Here is a 21,276-nt window from a genome sequence, read left to right as displayed (position 1 = left end):
ACGTGAAATAACTGGATCAAACAACTGAATTAAACAACCGGAATAATCAACTGACCAATTATTGTCTTCTCAATAAACTGGTAGGCTTTCAGATGACATGGGTCTATCAAGACTCTGCGTACTATCCCCCACAATCAATTCATTCAGCCAGGAAATATGTCAATTTAATGCAGTAGTAATTTATCCTTTTCGTCAATAAAATTAATCTTGTATAACTTAATATGACATGAAAGTTTCTGTTTCTATGTCTATTACTTATATTATTTTTTAGAACATTTTCGTATTATATATAATACCAAGTATAGAAAACGCGGTTTTAAATGCAATTAAAGTTATATAAATAGATTAATTAACATCCCAATAAACGTTAAGTTAAGACTAATAACGCCTACCCGAAGAAATTTAAAATGCCAGATTTCCCTAATGTTTTTTGTACTGCTTTCTCAGACTGCTCTACACATTTCTTAGTAATGAAGTGATTTGGATTCTGAGTAACATCCAAGTGTAAAAAAATTGTCGTCATTCTATCCAAAGTTAGGCGTAGAAAAGGAAAAAATGGTATAGTTGTGATTTTACTGCATTTCGAGCGAAACATAATTTTTACAATAAACAAAAGATTCAACTTCATGGAATATACTGAAAAGTAAAACTATATAAAGAATATAATATATTTGAAATTAAGTATACCGCGTGACAAAGGAAAAAAGGAACACTTAATAACTCTTTTACTCTTCAAGATAAACAAATGAAATTTGGTAGATTAATGGGATAGTTATAAGAGCATCTTTTGATATAATGAGCATCTTTTTATCACTTCCTGTTAAACAGGAAGTGATAAAAAATAACTCGTTGAAAAACACTGAGTATTTAAAAATATGCACTTCTAAAAAACTAATCTGTTTACAGCTCGTTTCCGATCAAATTTGAAACATTTAAAGGTGTTTATTCTTCAAGAATTGATTTTGTGTAACATTGGTAAATAATTTCGCTTGCTCATTGACGATTTTCACCGTTTCTTTGCTGGTTTTTCAACATTCTTTAAAATGGCTAAAATAAAAGAGTTATCGGTAGAAACAAAAGGTATTATCATTGGACTTCATAAAGCTGGAAAGAATAACCGTCATTTTTCGACGGATTTGGAAATTCCAAGGCGGACTTTCGATTATAATGTTAGGAAATTCACCATAGAAGGGACTATTAGCAACAAACCTCGATCGGGAAGGCCAAAGGCAACAAGTTCAAAGGAGGATTTAAATTTTATAATTACAAGCAAATGCAATAGACGCTTTACCGCCCCTGAAATCACAGCAAAAATCAACAAGGAGCGTAAAAAAGCGGTCAGTGTTTCGACAGTAAAACGGCGACTTTATAATGCTGGTCTTAAAGGACGTTTAGCTGTATCAAAACCGCTACTGAAGGATGTTAATAAGAAGAAAAGACTTGAGTGGGCCCAATCACACAAAGAATGGACCATTGATGACTGGAAGAAATTTCTCTGACGAGTCGAAATTCGGGGTTTTTGGAACAAAGAGGCGAGTTTTTCTTCGCCGTTATGCCAATGAAAGGGTCGCTGAGAACTGTACGGTGGCCTCAGTTAAACACGGTGGTGGTTGTTTCGGAGGATCTGCAGTGGGCGATATAATTAGAATAGAGGGAATTCTTCGAAAAGAGGGTGATTTTAAGTGACAATGTACTTCCTTCTGGTACTCGAATAATTGGGGAAAACTTCATCTTTTAACATGACAATGACTATCGAATTACTGTGGGATGAACTGGATAGACAAGTGCGAAAATCATGCCCCACATCAAAAGAAGACTTGTGGAGGATCATCCAAGAAGAGTGGCACAAGATACCTCAGGAAACTTTGGACAAATTAATTAGAAGACTACCGAAACTCTGTGAAGCTGTTATTAAAAATCGAGGCGGACATGTAGATGAATCCAAAATTTGATTTTCTTAAATTTAATTAATTGAAAAATGTATTGTTTATATTCATTTTGTTAGAAATAAACGGTTTCATAAGAATTACTGATGGGTTTATTATTTTTAGTTATAACTTTAAAACAGTCATATGTGGGCAAATACTTTTGAGCGGTAGTGTAATAATATACCAATTGTCCCAATTAAAATAAAAAAGTTAGTGTCAGTTCCTGTTGAACCGGAAGTAACAAAAAATAACAGAATTTGTCAAAAGACGCTCTTATAACTGTTCTATCGATATATTAAATTTCATTTCGTTACCTTGAAAAGGAAAAAAGTTATTAAGTGTTCCCTTTTTCCTGTGTCGTGGTATTCTTGCAGTGGAAAATAATTAGAACTTAAAAAAGAGCACCTTTGTTCCGGGTCCTTAAATGAGAATATTCGTTTTTGTTTAGTACGTTTTAGGTAAAACAGTTTTTTTTTATTTAATCTGGCTTTACTTGAATTTTGTCCTCAGAATCTTTTATATTTGTGTGAATATTTATCAAACTTTGTATTGTCACATATTACAATACTTACTACATTATTAAATTTAAAATTAGTCTTTAAAGAGTAGAAAATTCTACAAGGAAAAGAAAATTCAGTTTCTACTGTTAGAAATTACCTTTATTTACTGACAGGTATAATAATAAACATAAATCTTAAAGTTGCGATGCGTCTCAATCTGGTGAAATTCATACTTTATAGTAAATATTATAGAAATAATAATTTAGACTTAATGGAAAAAAAAGTAAAACTAACCGGTACATTGCCGAAATAACATTTTAAGTATGTATTTTACAAATTTACAAAAAGAAAACAACAAAAAAGCACGTATTAAAGCAAATTTAGTAGATATATTGTCGTTTGCATGATACGTATAACGAATAAATTTAATCTTAAATTATCCGGAAAAACTGCATAACAATCAGCTATACCTACTTACCTTTTAGCCTACCGGTCTCTGACATGTACAATGGCAATTTGCTTAAAAATAGCGGATATATGAGTGAAAAAACCCAGTACTGTCAACATAAGAAATAATGAACAAATGCTTTATGAATCCTTTAAATAGTTTTCCCCCGTGTCTCTAACTTTTTAAAAGTACCAGGAGTTTTCGTATAATATGGTTTCGTAGCACAACAGTTTATTATTTCAAAAATGAATGCCTCAATTTTGCTTTTCATTGCTTTCATTAACCAGTTGTGACCCAAAACCGTACATTTACTAAAAACCAGTCCGTGTATTATTGGTTCCATCTCACCTCTTTCATATTAACTAATGATCTTCAAAAAAAGAAAAATTATCATTATATTTTTTCGACTAAATTTAAACTTCATTTTGTAATAATAATAGTTACACATATCGCGCGATATTTTGCAGGCGTTTCTTTTATTTTCTCGTTAACAAATACAATAATATAATCTAAGCGATTTTTGTTTTTTTTTTTATATGAGATTGACATTATAAAATTACAAGAAATAGTCTGGAGTTCGGCGGGTTACGTGCGGCTCGCCACGCCTTGGTGCCGGATCGAATTGTAAGCTGAAAACAAATAAAATGACTTTCTTAAAACCGTAAAAATATTGCGTGCTTTAATAATATATGAGTATGAGGTAGAGCAAACAATTTTATAGCTATTTTTTACAATGGAAAGTATATTATTTCATAAAATTATTAGGCTTTATTTTGTTATAATTTTAAAATTTGCATGGGGCGCTTCCAGGTAAATAACTTTTTTGCCATAACAACAGATTCAATCTAGAAATTTCGAAATTTAATTTGACGTTAGAAATATGAGGATAATTAAGGATTCAAAATTATTAATTAATGTTTCTAGTAGAAATTTTATGAAGTTAGATTTTTTGGAGGATATTTACCCATGCTATAGTCGCTTTGCAAAGTAATCAAACTTTAAAAGACCATCTTATAATAAGGGAAAAAAATGTAGTAATAAAATATAATAACATTGTTATCAGTAAGATAGAAATAGTTGAGAGGATTAAATGTAAATACGTACAGTAGTGGCCAAAAATAGATAGACAAAGTATTATTTTCAAATAATTGTTTAAAGATTTACCCACAGGTCCCCTAGATTTTAAACTATTGTTATTTGTAAAGCAGTCTATAAAAAGATACCAATAAATTTCATTTAAATATTTTGCTTGCTATCAGATAAAGTAATAATATAAATATAGCTGGTCAAAAGTAGATAGACAAAAACCATTTGGAAATTATTTGTTTGTCTGGATATTTATAAAATAAAATTAGTATAGTATTGCTTCTCTTTAACTCAAGGTGCAACATGCCACGCGGAATTAGATTCTCTCTTGATTTAAGACAACGCATTATTAATGCATATCGCGCGCGCGGGTGATCGTCAAATTGATATTGCTCATAGATTTGATGTTAAAAGCTGTTTGGGCAATTATCAAAAATATGAAAGGACAGGATCATTAGAGCCAAAAAATAAATCTGGTAGACGGAAAAAAAATGGACATTAGAGCTGTACGCAAATTAAAACAAATAAGCCAGAATAACCCTTTCATGACTTCTCATCAAATTAAGATAGAATTACAGGCTCTATGGATTTGTAATGTGTCCTCAAGGACTGTAAGACGAAGGTTGGTAGAAAAGAATCTATTTACACGTAGGTCAGCAAAAAAACCATTGCTTTCAAAAAAGAATCGCTTAGCCCGATTGGAAGTTGCCCGTCAGCATATACACTGGACAAAGCATGAGACGTGTTTGCTGGAGCGACGAATCGAAGTTTAATTCCGATGGAATTCAATATGTTAGACGTCCTTCTGGCCAGCGTTTGAATCCCAAGTGCACAAAACCCACAGTTAAGCGTGGAGGTGGATCACTGATGGTTTGGGGGTTGCTTCTCAGGTTATGGAATGGTCCCGTTACATCGCATAGAGGGCATAATGGACAGGTTTATGTACAGGGATATTCTCAGAGATGTTATGTTGCCCTATGTCGAAGACAATTTACCATTAAGATTCCAATTCCAGCAAGATAATGACCCGAAGCATTCCTCCAAAATTATGAAGCAATTTTTCGAAGAAGAAAAAAATACCAGTTTTAAAATGGCCATCCCAGTCACCCGATCTTAATCTCATCGAAAATTTATGGGAAATTGTAGATCGTGATATTAGGGATACAAACTATTCAAATAAAGGTGAATTATTCGAACGGTTGCAACAGAAATGGAAAAATATTGGTTTTAAACTCATAGACAATCTAATTGAATCAATGCCACGTAGATGTCAGGCTGTAATAGACAATAATGGGTATTTTACAAAATACTAATATTGTAGATGTTTTAGTTTGTAATTAAAAAAAAATACTTCGAAAAAAAAAAGGCTATTGGTTATTTTTTAAATTTGTCTATCTACTTTTGCCCAGCGTATATTTAGTTATTTCTTATTATTTACCAAATTAGGTGATTGTTTCTAAAGAATGTTTTATTATTTTTATACATGTTTATGTTGCCCATAATACGAGCCCTAACAACTATGCAAGTAAGTATGCAAGGTGTATTAAGTGTAATTGTGAGAAATCTAGAGGCGGAATTGGTAAGAGCGCTACAACAACATCAATGATTAACCACCTAAAAAGAAAACATAAACACGATTATCAGGAGTTCCAAGGAAAATCTGCGATCAAAAAGTTAAAACAGCCAACAATTGCTGATTCTCTACAGTCACGTACTAAATGGGAAATTGACGATCACCGTGCAAAACCTATTCATTATGCAATGGGTGATGATGAAAATGATTGCTTTAGATAATTTACCTTATTCTATTGTAACTAATTTGGGTTTTCAAAGATTGATTTTCAAAGTTGCGCCCCAATATACCTTACCCGGCAGAAAATATTTTACTGAAAATATTGTTCCTAACATTTATGACCGCTTAGTGACAGTGATAAAAAACAGTTTATTAAATGTAGACTCTTTATCGTTAACATCTGATCTATGGACTTGCTCTTATACAAATGAGAGTTTTATTAGTTTCATGGGTCATTGGTTTGATTCTGGCTTTAAGTATAATCATGTGGTGTTGAACTGTAAACATTTTCCTGGAAGTCATACTGGTGAGTCAATAAAAAATGTATTCTTTGATATGTTAAATATGTGGAATATAAACATTTCCAAATTTCATTTGATGGTACGAGATAATGGTGCTAATATTGTAAAGGGCTGTAACGATGCTGGAATCCCTAGTGTGTCATGTTGTATTCATACCCTTCAATTAGTGATTACGCAAACTATAGACACTCAAAGTTCTCTTTTGGATTTAATAGCAACTTGCAAAAAAATGGTGGGACATTTTAACCATTCATCTGCCGCATGTACAAAATTAAAAGAAATTCAAACAGAGTTAAATATACCATGTAATAAGTTAATTCAAGATGTCCCAACTAGGTGGAATTCCACCTTTTTAATGATCAAAAGAGAGCTTTAACTGTCTATGCAGCCGATCATAATGTGGATAATTTAACATCAAACCAGTGGGTGTTATCATTAATAAATCTTCTACACCCATTCGAAGAGATTACAAAAAAAAATGAGTTCGAATGAAGCGTTGATATCGGAAGTTTTGCCAATTGTTGTTACGTTGAAAAAATACTTGATGAAAGACCAGGCTGAATTTTTTGGGGTTGGAACAATGAAGCAAATCGTTTTTGATCAATTTTCAAAGAGATTCGATGTTTTATTTAAAAATAAATTCTTTGTAATTTCAACTATATTAGACCCTAGGTTTAAGTTAGCATTTTTTGCAATCTTGAAAATTATAAACGGGGACGTTTAATTATGCATTTACTGTTAATTAAGTGTTAATTTAAACAGATTCGGTATTCGGCCGAATCGAAAAAATTACGCTTCGGCGCATCCCAAATTTTTAATATACTTTAAATAATATTTTTAAAAGTAATGTTGTTTAAACAGTTAATTAATAACAAAATCGATTCATTAGGAACGCAAAAGCACAAAATATCTATTCTAACGCACCAAATTATTTAAAAAATGCTAATATTGGGTGGCAACTAAATAATGGGACAAACGCGAACTTCAATTTTTAAAATGGAGTAACGTGGCCCTTAGATTGTATAACTGCTTGAATTCTTTTGGGCATTGATTGGACTAAGGCCTTACACTGTTCGGGGGTAAATTCATTCCAAATCTCCTCTATTTTGGCCTTAAGTTCTGGCAATTTTCTTTGGGGGTTGTTCCTTAATGTCTGTTTAATTTTATGCCATACTGTTTCAATGACATTAAGGTCTGGGCTGTTAGAAGGCCAAGAAAGGCAGTTTATTTGGTGGTCCCCAAACCACTTTTTTGTAGTTTTGGCCGTATGACATGCAGCCCCATCCTGCTGAAATATGTAATTTTCATTAACTGTTAATTTCGCGATACTTGGAAGTAGGCTATTTTGTAGAATTTGTTGATATTTTGCAGCATTTACGGTGCCCTCTTTAAACTAATGAATCGATTTTGTTATTAATTAACTGTTTAAACAATATTACATTAAAAAAAGCAAGTTCAGAAAATAGAAGTATATTAAAAATTAAATTACACATGTATTTTAGTTTGTCCCAATATATAGTTGTTAGGGCTCGTATACTTAAATATCTCTATTATAGAATTTTTATTTCCTTTGATTTTTTTTAAAAAACCATTTGTCTATCTACTTTTGGCCATTACTGTATGTAAGGCAACTCATTTTAATTCATTTTACTTTATAATATTCTCTCGTCTCTATATGTTGTTTGAGAAAAATATTTTAAAATTGTGGAGTCTAGTTTTATGTTTTGTTACATATTGATAAATGTCCAGCCTCTTTAAAAGAGTTTTTTGTAAATGTTTGACATGTAAGTTACTTTCGTTTTAGGAAAAGGAAAAAAAACATGTTTTTAATGACATCACTTTTAGGTAGCACTGATGATGGCTTATCAGCCGAAAGCGCTTTGTTAAAAGATTATTTAAAAATATACACGTTATACAAACATCTTAGTCCTTTATTTTCGAAATTTGTACCACAGTTAGTCTAAGAAAAAGATTTGCCACCAATATGAACATTATTAAAAAACATCAACATTAAACGTTTCCATCAGACAGATGTTTTTCTCATTCTGGCATTGGGAATTGGTTAGAATTGATGCTATTATGGATCGATTTGTTTACAACACATTTTAAGTAATTATATGATCAGGAAGAAATGTCTCTCTAGTATTCCAGCAAGAAACACAAAATCCCACATCTATTGCTTGTTCGAGTACACTAACAAGAATAACTACAGCTTACAGGTAAATAATTGGATTGAAAAGTATGTGCCTGCTAATATTTGGGCTGATCACATCAATATTAAAATTCCATTCTCAACTGTGCATTTTTATTTGTGTTTAAAATGCATTTTTAACTTACGCGTGTATAGGGTATCTATAAGACAGATACCTACTCTAATGCCGTAAAATTATACAAAAAAAAGGAAGCCAAATCTGAACAATTGGATGAATTTGCAGCTTGTTCGGTTAGTTGCCAGTACACTTTTGTATGAAAATGGCTTTAATCTATTTCTCGATTTTTATTGTTATGGGTTTAGGGGCTAGGTAAATATGTGTACAAAATTGGAAATATGAAAATTCTGTCCCTCTAATGGAGTAGCCTTCGCAGTAACTGGATCTAAATCCAATCCATGTTTACATTTCTAATATTACCATGTTTACATTCCTGATGCAAGACGACTACCACAAAAAAATTCCTGAACGAAAAAATTTCCCTGAATTATCTGTGCCATCTCGCCTAAACCAGGAATTTTTGTAAACCATTTTCAGAAATTTTTAATCAGGAAGTTATAATTAGAGTGTAAACGCGTTACAGGTGAAATCAAGTATTTCTGAAACCATTTAAACCAAATAATGCAGGAGCATATAATTTCAAATACACTGGAATGAATGGAATATTATTTGAAGCCATTAAGTGCTAAAGACGATGTTACTAAATATTTTTTCTTTACTGTGTAAGTTTATTTACTTTAAGTTGTAGTTTTCATACTTTTGTCATTTTTTTTTAAACACATTTCTTGTGACTACATTCTTTTATTCTATTTATAGTGCTTTATTTACCAGTTAATGTATAACATAAAAAATAAAAGGTTTTCATGCTCGTAACCACCACATACCCAAATGATGTTTGTAGATTCCCGAACATAAGCCAAAAATAAAGAGATACTTACAAAGAATATTTAAGTGCGTCGTCCAATTCCATAATCGCCGCTTGGTTCCCGCACCTGTAACAGTAATTCGGCGCGCTAAATATCGTTACTACGTTCCTATCGTGACACCAATTGTAACCCTCCATTACTAACTGATGGGCCCTAAAATAATGAACAAAAAAAATCATTTAATTCAAATGATTTTTCTTTTGTAAAATTATATTTTTACCTTGAGACCAGCGTCAGTCCGTTGGAGTGATTAAACGTTTCGGAAATATCCTGGCCGAAAGTGTAACCGGCACCTCTTGGGCTGATTCCCCAACCACCCCGATCATCTGGATCCGACCAAAGAAGATCACACATAGGACCTTCATGAGGAACCTTTAAAAAGGAGGAAATTCTAAATTTACTATCTGTTTTTGATACAGTTCATTACTATGTGCAATAATATATAAGTGAATTTACCCTACTAATTTTTATTTTGTGTGTAATGATGTGAATCCCATAATAACTCATCCATTGTGTAATTTTATTCAATTAGGAAATAAAGTATTACCCTCGCATGTAGAGTTTTCGATAGCGGTTATGGAGATAACGATAGTTCTGTTGTTTAAAAATAGAATATGGAATATAGTTTGCTACCTACACTAAATCAATAATCAAGGGCGTTTCTAGTACATTTTATATTTCATGTTAATTATGGGTGGAAGTATTTCACTCATTACCCTAATATACTGGTTGCCCTAAATTTCAGCCTCATCATTTAAAATACAGGGTTGGAATGTCATGAAACATTCTTAAATAGTCCTTTTTTTCTCGAGTTTGGAAAAATAATATAGAAATAGCCTCTTTAGAAGACATTGTTTTTAGATTTAAAATCCAACTTCATCATTTAAGAACCAATATTAATTTTACTGTTGGGAAATCACAAGTAACACAAAGTGAGATGAATTTAAAAAAATAATGCTAATAATGATTTCTGGGAAAAGAAACAAAACAATGATCTACAAATCCCTGCCTAAAAAATGTTTTTGCTATAAATTTACCTATTTCATCTCTGTGGTATAAAAATTGCTAATAAGCAATTAGAATTCAAATTTATGATAGAGTTCATGGCCTCACTGAATTATATATTCCTTCCAGCAAATAAGAGATTTACATAAACAGATCACTTAATATACTTGATAAAACAAAGCTATCTTATTTTAATCATTTCTGATGAGTCACATAATCCAACAAGTCATCAGAATGATATCTAGGAACAATAGTACCTTTACAAAAATGTCAATTAAATACAAATACTCTACAGTGCAATTAGAAGGCTTACTTACAATGACTAAGCTTATAAAAAAGTTTCAAAGCAATAATCTGACCCATGGTTGACACCTAACTACTAAAATAAATCTATTGTTACTTATTAATGACTGAAGATATATTATATGCTTAAAAAACGCGGTCACCTCAATATAACCTTGATGTAAAAAGTAGTTAAATAAATAGTTTTTATAGCAGATCTTTAGATTACCTTGCTAAAAATCTAACACTCCTTTTCCTCATTTCTCCTTATTAGAATAAATAGTTATTAAATGAGCGCTTACCTCTTGTAAACGATCTAACGCTCTGATGTGGTCTAAGGTATCAATACTGGGACTTAGTCCACCATGCAAGCAGAAAATTTGACTATCAACTAATGCAGTCAGTGGCAGGTAGTCAAACAAATCCGTGAAGAACTTCCATACGTTCGCGTTTCCATATTTTCTCAGACATTCATCGTAAAACCCATAAACTTGCGTAATTTGTCTTGATTCATGGTTGCCTCTCAAAATGGTGATCCTTTCCTTATAGCGGACTTTAAGTGCTACTAAAAGGGTTACGGTTTCCACTGAATAGTATCCACGGTCCACATAATCTCCCATGAATAAATAGTTTGTGTCAGGACTTCTTCCCCCTATTCTGAACAGTTCCATCAGATCGTGGAATTGCCCGTGAACGTCTCCACATACTGTGACAGGACATTTCACTTCTTGTACATTGGATTCCTTTGAAAGGATCTCTTTTGCCTGGAAGTGCAAAAATACGGATTTGGTACAAAATTAAATTGATTTATTAATTTAAAAAAGAATAGTTAAAGAGAGTTACTGGACTGTCAGACCTAAGAGTGAGATCAGAGATATTTTCATTTTTATCTTATTAATATGCCTAATAAAGCATTCAAAGCATAGGGTTTTGATGTGATACTCATTAGTTGTTTGCTAAGAATCCATCTTAAACATGCTTTCTAAATGCGGATCACTAAAAGGTTTCTAGGACACCTTCATATTGGGAGAAAAATACATCTCTATACAAGATCTTTTACAAAAGCATACCAGAATATCTTTAGATATAAGATACTGTAATATTCCAGTATTCTATATGAAACATAAAAAACATTATGTGCAACAAGTGGATTAACTATATTCGAATAAATGTTGTGAGAAGATGAATTTAAAATACACAATAGTATAAATCTATCTATCTCATATAAACCTCATGGTAGATAGATGACATTCATATTAATATAACAACTATTGTAATAAAACCATTAAAAATTTTATTAGAAATTCAAAGTGATTTATGGGCTGTTGTGAAGTTGAAATATTTAAGCATCCTTTATGTTTTGTAATGACTAATTCAACATACAACTGGAGTAACAACAAGGCATCAATTTTCACTGATCAGATATAAAAGAATCTCAAAATAAGTAGCCTTTTCTATCCACTGAGAAATTTGAGACAAAATAAATTAATTTAAACTCAGGAAAGTTAAATCATGTTTAAACATAAATCTAAGCCAGGTATAAACTTTCCATAACCCAATTAATGTATGCTTAATGGGCATCCATTAATTGGGTTTTGGTTTGTTACATTAATTGGGCACATCATATAAGCTCAAGCACTAATAGAGAGATTTTTAATATTGCTCAGCCTTGCTTTCAGCTATCGAGTAGAGAAGTCAGTAAATATATACACATAGTACAAATAAAATTAACTGATGCTGCTAGCTTTATTAGTATAAGCAGAAGTGTAATCTTAGAATATAAACTTAAATCTATAATTAAAAATCCTAAATATAAAGATGTACCCAGTTTTTGGTAACTGATTGTTTAAAAAAAAAACTTTTCTTTTTGATTGTGTTAACGATTATTAATAAAAAATATGGTGTACAGATGATATCCCAAGTGTGCATTGTTTAATTTAATTTATTGAGCTTTGCATCACATTAATTTTTATTTACCTATTTTATTTTCATTCTAAGAAAATGATGAAAAATTTAATATTATGTATAAATAAATGACAACAAACACTAAAGTTACTGAAGTGTCTCTTATATTTTGTTATGCAATGTTCAACAGGAACAAAATAAACATTCAAAACATATATTTGAATGGCAGACTAACAATAAGAAATGATATCTATCAATACAGTTATAGTCTTGTGTTCTATAACAATTTAGAAACAAAATAAACATTAAATTGAGGAAAGTTAACAAAAAATAAATTGTTTAGAAGCTGAAAGGGATTACCCTTTCAAAATTGTAGTCCTAGATGCTATTTATACTTATTTAAACAAAAATGAAGTTAAACTGAATCCGAGTTAAACTGTAGTACTCTTTTTTGGTAGCTGCAAAGATTATCTAACATTTAATTAAAATATTAAATGAAAAAGTGCTGGTGGTTAATGAATTTAAATATCTGGGTGTCATGTTTGACAGCAATTTAAAATCTAGGTCACATGTTGCTAAAGTATGTCAAAAAGCTCACTTTTCATTGCAAAATTTGTACAAAAGTAAACATTTTATAAATTTTAAGATCAAGAAAATTATGTGACAACCTATTTTACTAGTTTTATTGACACTTTACTGTATATTGATTGTAAGACCAAATTTAAAATGCAAAAAATGCAAAACTCATGTGCACATTTAATTGCTGATTGATTAATCAGAGACTAAAAATGTTCACTTTTTTTCTTTCAATTAGTGAGATAAAAAACCCTATTTAGTAAATAATTTTTATTGTTTTCAGTGTCATGCTGGTTTTTCTTTTTACTTTTTTCAATTTTTATATTGAAGTTGTCAGTTGTGACACAATGAAACTGAATTTATATTTCTTTTTTTTTTCAATTCTGGTTTGCCTATAGAATTTAATTTTGTTAAAGTTAAAAGCTATGCTGAAATTTGCCAAGTTAAAAATAAAATCCTATTTATTTATTAACAAACCAGATCTCATAATAATTATCAGGTTTTTATATGAACTGATATAGGTTTAAACAATCCAATTTCAATACAATTAAAAAATGCTAGTGAATTGAGCAACATTGCATTATATTATGTATGTATAATTTATTATATATAGTACTAAAAAATTTCCTCTAACATAACTTGGAATGTGGAATAACAAGTAATTGACAATACATGCAATATGTTTGCTCCCACTTTCTTCATCGGATGTATTTAACTGAATGTTAGCATGCTGTGTCTCATAGTCAATGAGAGCTAAAATGTATGAACATTCTTAATAATATTCAAAAAACTTTGATTGATTGATTTACAAAAATAGCTCTCAAGTAAATGTAGTATTGTCTAATGGTACTAGCAGTAAATAAAATTTCCTGTTTCAAAGCTTGGGTATTTAAAAAGTAATCACAAAATATTCCTTTAGAAGTAATATATTAAAATAAGAACTATATAATTCTGAATGGATCATCTGATAATAATAAAGACTTGGGTTTCATTGTTACTTAAATTTCCAGAATGCTATATAAAATAATATATAATTTGTATCAAAGCTTATAGGCAATTTGGTTTTATACAGCATAACAGTGGAGATTTTTTTCCTGAAGAAAAAAAAAATTACCAAAAATAAGAATACAAAATGAAGTAGATTAAGATGAAGCAGCTACTGAAATACTGCAGTAGCAGAATGACTAGTATAATATTTTGTATTAGACATTTTCTAAATCAAATAAATGTTATTTTATTAATATTACTATATTCTTGTGTAATATACTTACTTTACAAGCAAAATATGGTTTATTTTGCAATGAATTATTTGTACAAAAACAATTCCAAAATTTTTCTAATTAATTTTTTTTCTTAATTCAGACACAATTCCAAAACTAGTCTTTTTTTTTTTTAAATCTAATTTTCTTGGAACTTTTTTAAGTTTTAACCCATATAACATCAACAAAAATTTTAATTTTTGTTCAACTATTTATAGTTGCTTTATTAGTAAATAATTTCAAAAATTACAGTTTTTCTAAATATCTTAAAATTAAGCAAAAGTGACAAAACGGGATTGTTGTATTTAGTATTGATATTTTGTATTTATCTAAAAATGATGTAAACATTTATTTATAAATCAATAAACATTTTCCATAACCTTTACCAACAGACACATAATGAGTGAATCACTTTTTCCCCATTAAATGTGTGAAAATGTTAATAATATTGTTCACAAACAGAAACTAAAGTGTGAAAATTAATCTTATTTAAATGTCCTTAGAAATCAACTGTGAATCAATTGAATTGGTGAGATGAAACAAAAAAACAGTCTAAAATGTGTAATTTTTAAGTGGGATGGCCAATCATCTTTAAATTTGGGTTCTTATCAACTGAGTCTAAAAATTTATTTATTTATTTAATAGACAGGATCAACCCCATTACAAAAAAAAAAATATTACAAAATTCAATAGTTACACCTAACCATAACTTAAAATACCTAAAATACAAATATGTTTTTACAGGAAAACCAACATAAAATCAACAGAAGAGTTTACACAATCTCTCTAATTTGATTCCTAAAACTAGACAAGCCAATGCCCACAACTTCAATATCCTCATGGTTGATAATATTTAAGGTTCTTTCGATAGGGGAGTGAGTGACATAGTTGGTATTGTGAAAAGGCAAAGCAAATAGTCGGTTTTGTCTCAAGAGTCTTGAGGGGACATTGAAGCTAATTCTACCGAGAAGTTCATACAATCAGACCATTAAGAAGCTTAAATACAAAGGTTAAATCACCACGAATACGTCTTTCTCTCAATGTTGTCATAGCCAGCAACATGATTGTTCGGTATTTCCAAATTTAATTTAAATAGACAAAATCTAAAAAACTTATTCTGAATCCTTTTAAGGGCCAGACAACCGTTCATGTAATAGGAAGACCATATCATTGAACCATACTCCAATAAAGAAACCACCAAAGACATGTACACTCTCTTACAGGTCTCGACTAATAGCTCTCTACAGTTACGCAGAACAAAACCCAGAACCGTAGAGGACCTAACCACTATATTATTTATGTGTATACTAAAATTTAAATGATGGTCAAAATAAATGCCAAGATCCTTGATTGTATTAGAATACTGAACAGGGCTTCCCTCTAAATTGTATGATGTTACAACTTTTTTACTTCTTTTGTGAAAACTAATATAATTACATTTCTTTATGTTTAAGAATAAGATATTGTTGACACACCAATCATTTAGCCTATTCAGGTCATCTGCAAACAATAAAAAGGCACTATTTGCAAAACATGTAGCTATATCATTAATGAAAATGTTAAAGAGCAATGGTGAGCAGTGTCCACCCTGAGGTACACCAGAACATACATTGATATTGCTGGATCTAGCACTACCCAATCCAGCCTGCTGAGTCTGGCCTGACAAGAAGCTTGTGAACTAGGCAACTATATGACTGGAGAAACCAAACACTCTAAGTTTCTCCTGCAAGATTCTGTGATCAACTCTATCAAAAGCCTTGGAGAAGTCTGTATAAATCACATCCATCTGACATCCCCTCTCCAAGGCATCCAACAGATCCTGCTGATAGATCAACAAGTTAGTGATTGTAGATCTGCCCGAACTAAACCCATGCTGCTGATTAAGCCAGAGCTCCTTGCAATAGAAATAAATTTGGTCGTAGATAAGACTGTCCAACAGTTTTGGAATGGCCGACTGGATGCAAACGCCCCTATAGTTGCCTATTTGGACATTATCATCTGATTTAAATATTGGTACCACAAAACTATGCTTCCATAATGACGGAAAGAGTGCTGAGCCAAGGGATTTCTGAAAAAGGAAGAATAGAGGGCGAGAAACAGTACAGACACATTTTTGTAAAAAATAGTTTGGTACCCCATCAGGACCTGAACTAACTTTGGCCTTTAATTTTAAAATTTTATCAAAAATCAAACCAACAGACAGTTGGGGATTAGGAATTGTCATATTTTTTCCCACCTGTTGACCCATAAAATAATTGTTATTTTTATTTATATTAGTATTGTAGACAGTTGAAAAAACTGGGCAAAACCCTCTGCTATCTGTTCGCAACCAGAAAATTAATTATCACCATACTACTGTTGAGGTGATACCAAAAGCTTTTAGCATCATTACACAGTAATTGGTCTAAATTTGAAATATAATCACGGTAGCAAATATTCGTTAAAGTTTTGCACCTCGCCCTGAGATTAGAAAAAGTGACATAATCAGATTGATCATAAGTACTGATGTAATTCTTGTGAGCAATCTTTTTCTGTGTAACTAGATATTTAAGTTCACCCGAGAACCACTTGGGAAAATCAGATGTCTTATATCTTTTGAGAGGAACAAAAAGGGCTATTGCCATGTTTAAAATGTGATAGAATTGAGAGACGGCTATGTTAATATCAGTCATGTTCAGTATTGTAGTCCAGACAAGTAATTATTAATGCCATCATAATCTGCAAGCTTAAAATCATAATAAAATTCTACATACTCTACATTTGGCTAAATATTACATATTTCATTACATTTCATAATGAAAACATGTAACTGACCAGAAAAACAGTACAACTCCAGATGCTATGTCATGTAAGCTAAATTATTAGTATTTTGCTTAGAAAAAGTGTATTAGGTAAATAAGTGATGAGAGCAAAAGAAAAAGAATTCCAAAAATATGGAAAGTAAAGCGAAGAAAAATTGCTTGACAAGAGGGTTGATCATATGTCACAAAAAGCATAAGTAGTAATGCTTTATTAATAATAAATTCAAGATAAGATTCATTTACTAATTCCAAAATTCTAATTTTAGAGCCTTTAATGTAGTTTTGCACCTAGACAACTGAAGTTACTACAACATTACTGAGTTACCATGACAAACATAAGATATTAGAAAAAAATACATTATTGTAACCTGTTTCTGTCCCTATTAATTTATTAAACTGCAGTGCATTTTAAATATAAATGTTTTACATTTTCTACTAAAAACTTTTACTTGTGTTATACTTCTAATTGTTATTGGTTACACATTACATAGTTTTGGAGCTAAATATATAAAAGATTTTAAATTTAAAGTTTTGCGACTGACTGGCAGTACTAAATGTCTATTAACATTTATTTTTTTATGATGAGAATGGATTATTTTGCTTTTTTCTTTTTTTAACACACTATTATCATATCAGCTATCAGTGCTAGGTATATAATTTACTTTTTTTATAAATAACTTTTAGAATGTAGTTCTGCACAATTCATAAAGGTTGTAATAAAGTTTTATAGGTTCCATCCCACACTACTATAGCATAATGTAACAAAGATTCCACTAAGGATTTATTGGAATTAGGATTAAAGCAGAAACCTTTAGCATTTCAAACTATAGAATGTTTCTTTATGATAGTGACACTCATGGCTATAACACAACAGGGGACTATAATAAAAATGCATTAAAATGATTCATATTTAGGCTTCTAAAGCAAAATACGGACAGTCCAGCCCTTCCCACTGAAAAGACTTATAAATCACCTGTTCCTATTAACAAGAAAAAAGTTGACTGGAGAAAATTGGAAATTTTTTTGTCATTTGACTTTATGGTGTACTAGGTAAACGGAACAAGGTCAATAATGAAGTTTTCTTCCTATTTTTATTATTCCTTGGTAGTTAATAAATGTTCTAGTGTTTTTTTTTGAGCATTATTTTATACTGTAGGTATTTGGCTTGAGTTGAAAAATTAAGCTTAAGTCCACTCGCCTTTTTAGAACATTAGCCAATTAATAAAGCTTGTTTTAAATATCCAAGGATATATCTTATTCATATGTAACAGCTACCACCTTTCTACCCAAGCAAAAATTCTACCTGAAATAGTTTTAACGCTAAAGAGTTATTATTGATTTTCTAAAAACTGCAAATTTGGACTTTTACTGTTTTTCATCTAACCAAATTAATTATTGTTGATTAAATAGTTTATTCTTGCAGTGGAGTTAATAGATCAATGGGTAACTAAAGATACTTCAGTCATCATCCACTAAATTTATTTAAAAAATATTAATCCTACATTCTTCGGACATATAACATGTCCATCATCAGGGATAACAAATTAAGGGATTCCCTCAATACATCTTAGGGATCTAGTTCCTCAGTCAAGGTTAAAAAGAATTAAGACACATGAGAATGGGACCAAACATGGATTTACAAAAACTTTCAAATTACATTATTATGACAAAACGATAATTGTTTTTCACAAAAACAATTATCTTTAGTTACCCATTCAAATTAATCGAATTTTAAGGAAATTGATGCCAGGTTTCTATATTTGGGAAATTACACCTAAAATTTAGAAAAATCATAACTTCATGAGGTAACAATTTAGTAACAATTTAGTAAACTCAAACTAACTCACAATAACTGTTGTTTTTTGGAAATAATATAAGTTTAATGGAGGTAGCTAAATATAACTCTAAGCTAAAACACTGACAGAGAGGTATAAAACATAGCTGAACTTCAAGTTTTATTCAGGATTTAGAAACATGTCAATTATTGAGTTTTAAATCATCAACATCCTAAAACAGTTCATAGGAAGCCTCAGTATCCTTTGTATTAAAATAGCAATGAACTTACAAAGTAAAATTTGTATATTAAGTTCCACTTTAAAATTATTGAACAGGTGAAATGTATGAGTGGCTAAAACCTGACATGACCTCCCTACTTGAAGGGTTGTTTTTACACACATACCAACCTCATTTTCTATCTCAAAACGAAAAATAAAGCCTTACTTACCTTATCACATAACGTTTTAACTTGATTTTCCGTTAATTGCTTGCAGTCGTTTAGCTGTTCAATCCACTGGTCGAGTTCTTTACACGACGCCTTCTCATCAACCGCCATTGCGACCAACTCCTTTTACCCAAAATTGAAACAAATACTTTACACAGATAAACCTAACAACGTTTCTAATAAGATATAAATAAACTTAAAACTGGAAGTGTATAAATTTTAGTTTTTCCGATGGCCACAACACAACAGTGCAAAATGGCGATCTCTCATAGATTTTTTTGACTAATTTTACGGGCAGGTCGCGCATGCTCGGCGGCTCTTTAACTCGGAGCGCGAGATTTGAATGTATTTGAGACGAATTGTGTCATTGGATCAATAACTGCGGCCGATCCAGGAGCATTTCGTTCCAGTAATACGCACCTTGTCAGTCCTAGACTGAATTTCCTGCAGGTCATTTCCCGATTTTGGACTGGCGGGTTTCGTGGTCTTGGGAGATGGAGAAGTTGCCGCCTTCATCGTTACAAACACTAAATAGGAAACAGAATTAAATGAAAAAAAAATATATTTTTTAGTTGAAAGAAAACTGACAAGACCTATAATCTGTTTGACCTTTAAAATAGCAGTTTACTATGAAGGACGTTACTGAAACTTCACAAGAAATTTGGGTTATTTTATGACGCCGTCTTGTCAACTTGTTTTCTCCTTTCTAGGGATGATTTTTTAAAATTTCCAAATGTGTAGAAGGCCCCATCAGCGTTCACTTCTACATATATATAATGCGAAAATAATTTCCATTTACTGCAACGGGGAAATTAATATTTTATAGACTGTAGATAATACATTTTAAATTTGGCGCGTTAAAGTGGGTTGGTACCTACTTCCGGTAACTGTCAAGTCAAAAAACGCTTAGGTCAAATGTTACAACGGTGCCAGATTTCCTTAGATTTTTTTTGAAATTTGCATCTTCTAATTGAAGACCGCTCGTTTATCAATTTTAAGTGTCCCAAATAAAGTATATAGATATATTTTGCAACGAGTTTATAAAAACATATGTGGAGCAGACTTTCCATATGCATTTTGTCCTTTTTTTCAAATTTTCAACCAAAGATGGCGTTGCAAACTATATACACTTTGCTACAGTATTATGCCACAAAAGACGTTCCAAATGCACTTTGTCCCATGCAAATTAAATAATGAAAATACCTTGGACTTTCTATATGGTATATGTCCATTACCAGTAGACAAACTAACAGAAGTTTGTCCTTGCACCGTGGACTTATTGCCATTTGTTTGTCGTTACACTTGTTGCGGTTAGAAGTGTTTATTTTGAGTACTTTTAAGTTCTTTATTTTTTATGGAATAAATTCAAAATAATGGATTTTCCTGTGACAGGGGAGCATATAGTTGGTGATACGGATCGTGGTAGTAGAAAAAGGAAAAAAAAAAAATCTTACGTCTAAAGAGCGTAAAAGTAATGTCAGGTAAGTCTTACCTTTCCGGTACGCGGCCATTCGTATTTGCCAGCGGATCGCGTTTTCGGGCAAATAGAAAAAATCCTACAGTACAATAAAAACACCTACAAAATATCATGAGATATACTCCAAGAAGGGAGACGTTAGACAACTTGGTAAGGACTGGGTTGTTTACGATATAAAAACTGCGTTAAACCTCTTTAAAGAAAATTGAAGGGATCAGTGCGGCCAAACGGATTATTATTAAGAGAACACAAAACAACAGCAATATTTTGCTTAAGACCGAGTTGTTCGACAGAAATGACGATCCATCCAAGCAATTTCAAACGTTATTAAAACGCGGAAAAAAGCTTTCGACTTTACAGCTACCTGTGTAATGCTTCAAAATGATCTTAAAACAAAAAAACTCCAGAGCCTCTCAAAACTTTTGGTGGAACTATCAGGGGCAAATTGGATTAATGATCCTGAGTTAACATGGTTGCAACCTATTCACTCTAATAACCATGAACAAAATGAGAATCAAGTGAACCAAGATGAAACTGAGGATGATAATGCTAGCGAAG

General features: G+C 31.2%; 1 protein-coding gene across 2 annotated transcripts; it reads right to left on the bottom strand.

Moving 5' to 3' along the window:
* Positions 1-3,247: 3,247 nt before the first annotated feature.
* On the bottom strand, positions 3,248-20,117 carry LOC126737567 (serine/threonine-protein phosphatase 2A catalytic subunit beta isoform). Of its 2 annotated transcripts, none has more exons than XM_050442496.1 (7): positions 19,830-20,117; positions 19,662-19,768; positions 19,245-19,364; positions 10,782-11,243; positions 9,413-9,564; positions 9,205-9,345; positions 3,248-3,505 (listed from the first exon to the last, which is right to left on the bottom strand). In XM_050442496.1, the coding sequence occupies exons 2-7, from the start codon at positions 19,755-19,757 to the stop codon at positions 3,433-3,435; spliced, it is 1,044 nt and encodes a 347-aa protein (XP_050298453.1). In that variant the 5' UTR covers positions 19,758-19,768; positions 19,830-20,117; the 3' UTR covers positions 3,248-3,432. The 2 variants fall into 2 exon arrangements, with proteins under 2 accessions (XP_050298453.1, XP_050298454.1); XM_050442497.1 differs by having other exon boundaries at positions 19,835-20,117.
* Positions 20,118-21,276: the final 1,159 nt, after the last annotated feature.

The sequence above is a fragment of the Anthonomus grandis genome, chromosome 6, assembly GCF_022605725.1.
Source record: "Anthonomus grandis grandis chromosome 6, icAntGran1.3, whole genome shotgun sequence".
Lineage (NCBI taxonomy): Eukaryota > Metazoa > Arthropoda > Insecta > Coleoptera > Curculionidae > Anthonomus > Anthonomus grandis.
The sequence above is the reverse complement of the archived record's forward strand: the minus strand, read 5'-3'. Positions and strand labels throughout refer to the sequence as shown.